The sequence below is a fragment of the Calidris pugnax genome, unplaced genomic scaffold (assembly GCF_001431845.1).
Source record: "Calidris pugnax isolate Ruff unplaced genomic scaffold, ASM143184v1 scaffold490, whole genome shotgun sequence".
NCBI classification, from domain to species: Eukaryota; Metazoa; Chordata; class Aves; order Charadriiformes; family Scolopacidae; genus Calidris; species Calidris pugnax.
This window is the reverse complement of record NW_015091294.1, coordinates 87,868-92,790: the sequence shown is the minus strand read 5'-3', so window position 1 is coordinate 92,790 and position 4,923 is coordinate 87,868. Positions and strand designations below refer to the sequence as shown.

General features: G+C 64.8%; 1 protein-coding gene across 1 annotated transcript in view; it reads left to right on the top strand.

The window, feature by feature from the left end:
* Positions 1-3,959, top strand: part of IRF5 (interferon regulatory factor 5) — a 16,843-nt gene extending 12,884 nt beyond the window's left edge. The window contains exons 5-8 of the mRNA XM_014960740.1: positions 68-145; positions 1,547-1,936; positions 3,310-3,428; positions 3,524-3,959. Coding sequence (XP_014816226.1) covers positions 68-145; positions 1,547-1,936; positions 3,310-3,428; positions 3,524-3,724 — 788 coding nt within the window. The 3' untranslated portion in view covers positions 3,725-3,959. The remainder of the gene's footprint in view (positions 1-67; positions 146-1,546; positions 1,937-3,309; positions 3,429-3,523) is intronic.
* The last annotated feature ends 964 nt before the right edge of the window (positions 3,960-4,923 follow it).

Below are 4,923 nucleotides of genomic sequence, written 5' to 3'. Positions count from 1 at the left end.
GGGACCCCCGAGCTGCCCCCCACCGCCATCGCCGAGACGGGGGGGCCCCCCATGGCCACCCTGGGGCCCCCCGTGGCCGCCTGCCCGCTGGCACCCACCGAGAACGTCATCCCCAACCTGCTCATCAGCCCCCACATGCTGCCACGTGAGCACCAAGGGGAGCGTGGGTGGCCGTGGGGTGGGTGGACATGGGTGGGCTTGGGTGTGGGGTGGCCATGGGGTGGCTGGATGGGGTGGTCATGGGCACGGGGTGGCCATGGGATGGTTAGATGGTGGTGGCCGTGGGTGTGGGGTGGCTGGATGGGATGGCTGTGGGTGTGGGGTGGTCCTAGGATGGTTGGGTGGTGGTGGCCGTGGTTGTGGGGTGTCTGGATGGTGATGTCCATGGGGTGGCTGGGTGGTGGTGGCCTGGCCATGGGTGTGGGATGGCCATGGGATGGTTAGATGTTGGGGGCCACGGGTGTGGGGTGGCTGGATGGGATGGCCCTGGACATGGGGTGGCCGTGGGGCAGCTGGATGGTGGTGGCCATGGGTATGGGGTGGCTGGATGGGGTGTGGGATGGTCATGGGGTGGCTGGATGGGGTGACCATGGACAAGGAGTAGCCATGGGGTGGTAGGATGGTGGTGGCCATGGGTATGGGGTGGCTGGATGGGATGGCCATGGACATGGGGTGGCCGTGGGGCAGCTGGATGGTGGTGGCCATGGGTATGGGGTGGCTGGATGGGGTGTGGGATGGTCATGGGGTGGCTGGATGGGGTGACCATGGACAAGGAGTAGCCATGGGGTGGTAGGATGGTGGTGGCCATGGGTGTGGGGTGATTGGATGGGGTGGCCGTGGATGTGGGGTGGCCATGGGGTGGTTAGACTTGCGTGGACTTGGGTGTGGGGTGGCTGGTTGGTGGTGTCCCATGGGTGTGGGGTGTCCACTGGGTGCTGGTGGCCTGGCCACGGGTGTGGGATGGCCATGGGATGGTTGGATGGTGGTGAAAATGGATGTGGGGTGGCCATGGGGTGGCTGGACGGGGATGGCTGTGGGTGTTGAGTGGCTGGACAGGATCACCATGGGTGTGGGGTGGCTGGATGGTGGTGGCCATGGGTGTAGGATGGCCATGGGATGGTTGGATGGTGGTGGCCATGGGGTGGCTGGACAGGGATGGCCATGGGTGTTGAGTGGCTGGACAGGGTCACCATGGGTGTGGGGTGGCTGGATGGTGGTGGCCATGGGTGTAGGATGGCCATGGGATGGTTGGATGGTGGTGACAATGGATGTGGGGTGGCTGGACAGGGATGGCCATGGGTGTTGAGTGGCTGGACTGGGTCACCATGGGTGTGGGGTGGCTGGATGGGGGTGGCCATGGGTGTAGGATGGCCATGGGATGGTTGGATGGTGGTGGCCATGGGTGTAGGATGGCCATGGGATGGTTGGATGGTGGTGGCCATGGATGTTGGGTGGCTGGATAGGGTTACCATGGGTATGGGATGGCTGGATGGAGGTGGCCATGGCATGTCCCCGTGGGCAGTTGACGTCCGTGTCCCTTCAACAGTGACCGACCTGGAGATCAAGTTCCAGTACCGGGGTCGCCAAGTCTGTGTCCTCACCATCAGCAACCCCCACGGCTGCCGCCTCTTCCACAGCAGCCTGGAGCCCACCCAGGAGCAGGTGGACCTCTTTGGGCCTCTGACGTTGGAGCAGGTCCCCTTCCCCGCCACCGACGCCATCCCCAACGAGAAGCAACGCTTCTACACCCACCAGCTGCTGGACGTGCTGGACAGGGGGCTCATCCTGGAGCTTCAGGGCCAGGACATCTACGCCATCCGCCTCTGCCAGTGCAAGGTCTTCTGGACAGGGCCCTGCGCCGCCCCCAACCTCGGCCCCAACCCCATTGAGAGGGAGAAGAAGACCAAGCTCTTCAGCCTGGAGGGGTTCCTCAACGGTGAGAGGAGAAGCAGAGGGTGGTTGTCACCTGGGGACGTCGGATGGGATGGAGGGGTCAGATGGCACCGGGAAGACACCACGTGGCGTGTGGGGGACCTGATGGCATGGGGAGGACAAAGATGGGATGAGGGGACACCGGGTGGCACATGGGGACTTGTTGGCATGGGGGGACCAAGATGGGGTAGGGGGACACCAGCTGGTGTGAGGGGACCAAGATGGGGACCTGGTGGCATGGAGGAACCAAGCTGGGATGGGGGGACATCAGGTGGCACATGGGGACTTGATGGCATGGGGGGACCAAGATGGGATGGAGGGACACCAGCTGACACAGGAGGATCTGGTGGCATGGGGGGACCAAGCTGGGATAGGGGGACACCAGCTGGTATGAGGGGACCAAGATGGGAACCTGGTGGCATGAGGGGGACTAAGGTGGGATGGGGGGACACCAGCTGGTACGAGGGGACCAAGATTGGAGCTGGGGGGACACTGACTGGTACATGGGGACCTGGTGGCATGGAGGAACCAAGCTGGGATGGGGGGACATCGGGTGGCACGTGGGGGCCTGATGGCATGGGGGGGACAAAGATGGGATGGGGGGACACCAGGTGGCACATGGGGACTTGTTGGGATGGAGGGACCAAGGTGGGATGGAGGGACACCAGCTGACACCATGGGGAACCTGGTGGTGGCATGGGGGGACTGAACTGGGATGGGGGGACACCAGCTGGCATGAGGGGACCAAGACTGGACCTGGTGAGACACTGACTGGTGTATGGAGACCTGATGGCCTGGAGGGACCAAAATGGGATGGGGGGACACCAGCTGACACATGGGGACCTGGTGGCATGGGGAGACCAAGATGGGATGGAAGGACCAAGGTGGGATGGAAGGGCTGCCACCTGGGGACCTGGTGGCATGGTGGGACACCAGACAACACACGGGGACCTGATGGCGTGGGGGGACAAGCTCCCCATGGTGGGGACATCAGCTGGCATGTGGGGACCAAGATGTTATGGGTGGACACCAACTGGTACATGGGGACCTGGTGGCATGGGAGGGGACCAAGCTGGGCTGAGGAGATGTGGTGGGATGGGGTGACACCAGGCAGGACATGGGGACCTGGTGGCGTGGGAGGGGACCAAGCTGGGCTGAGGAGATGTGGTGGGATGGGGGGACACCAACTGGTACATGGGGACCTGGTGGCATGGGAGGGGACCAAGCTGGGCTGAGGAGATGTGGTGGGATGGAGGGACACCAACTGGTACATGGGGACCTGGTGGCGTGGGAGGGGACCAAGCTGGGTTGGGGGCCACCAGCCGGGGTGGTGGTGGCACAGGCTGGTGTGATGTCCCATCCTGCCCGTCCCCGCAGGTCTCATCCTGTTCCAGAAGGGTCAGACCACCACCCCCCCACCCTTCGAGATCTTCTTCTGCTTCGGCGAGGAGTGGCCCGACCAGAAGCCCAAGGAGAAGAAGCTCATCACGGTGCAGGTGAGGAGATGGGGACACCCTGGGTTGTCCCCCAGCTCGGGGGTGGGACACGGGTGGGTGTCCCCCCGTGGGTGACGCGGTGGGGACTCTTGCAGGTGGTGCCGGTGGCGGCGCGGTTGCTGCTGGAGATGTTCTCTGGAGAGTTGTCCTGGTCGGCCGACAGCATCCCCCTCCAGATCTCCCACCCCGACCTCAAGGACAAGATGGTGGAGCAGTTCAAGGAGCTCCACCAGCTCTGGCAGAACCAGCAGCGCCTGCCCCAGCCCGGCCCCACGCCCTGGTCCCTGCCCCACTGATGGGGGGACACGGGGGGCCACCACCACCAGGCTGGTGGAGCTGGGGCCACCAGCATCATCCTCATCCCGGGCTAGTCAACCTGGAGCCACCAGCATTGTCCCCATCCCGGGCTGGTTGACCTAGGGCCACCCAGCATCATCCCCATCCAGGGCTGGTGGACTCGGGGCCACCAGCATCATCCCTACCCCAGGTTGGTGGAGCTGGGACCACCAGGGTCATCCCCATCCTGGGCTGGTGGGACCTGGTGGCCACCAGCATCATCCCCATCCAGGGCTGGTGGGACCTGGTGGCCACCAGCATTGTCCCCATCCTGGGATGGTGGGACCTGGGGCCACCCAGTGCCATCCTGGGCTGGTGGGACCTGGTGGCCACCAGCATCATCCCCATCCAGGGCTGGTGGGATCTGGTGGCCACCCGTGTCCATCCTCATCCTGGGTTGGTGGCACTTGGGAGGGAGCACCCAGTGTCATCCTGGGCTGGTGGAGCTGGGGCCACCAGGGTCATCACCAGCCCAGGATGGTGGACTCGGGGCCACCAGCATCATCCCTACCCCAGGTTGGTGGAGCTGGGACCACCAGGGTCATCCCCATCCAGGGCTGGTGGGACCTGGTGGTCACCCAGCATTGTCCCCATCCAGGGCTGGTGGGACCTGGTGGCCACCAGCATTGTCCCCATCCTGGGATGGTGGGACCTGGGGCCACCCAGTGCCATCCTGGGCTGGTGGGACCTGGTGGCCACCAGCATCATCCCCATCCAGGGCTGGTGGGATCTGGTGGCCACCCGTGTCCATCCTCATCCTGGGTTGGTGGCACTTGGGAGGGAGCACCCAGTGTCATCCTGGGCTGGTGGAGCTGGGGCCACCAGGGTCATCACCAGCCCAGGATGGTGGACTCGGGGCCACCAGCATCATCCCTACCCCAGGTTGGTGGAGCTGGGACCACCAGGGTCATCCCCATCCAGGGCTGGTGGGACCTGGTGGTCACCCAGCATTGTCCCCATCCAGGGCTGGTGGGACCTGGTGGCCACCAGCATTGTCCCCATCCTGGGATGGTGGGACCTGGGGCCACCCAGTGCCATCCTGGGCTGGTGGGACCTGGTGGCCACCAGCATCATCCCCATCCAGGGCTGGTGGGGTCTGGTGGCCACCCGTGTCCATCCTCACCCTGGGTTGGTGGGACTTGTGGGGGAGCACCCAGCA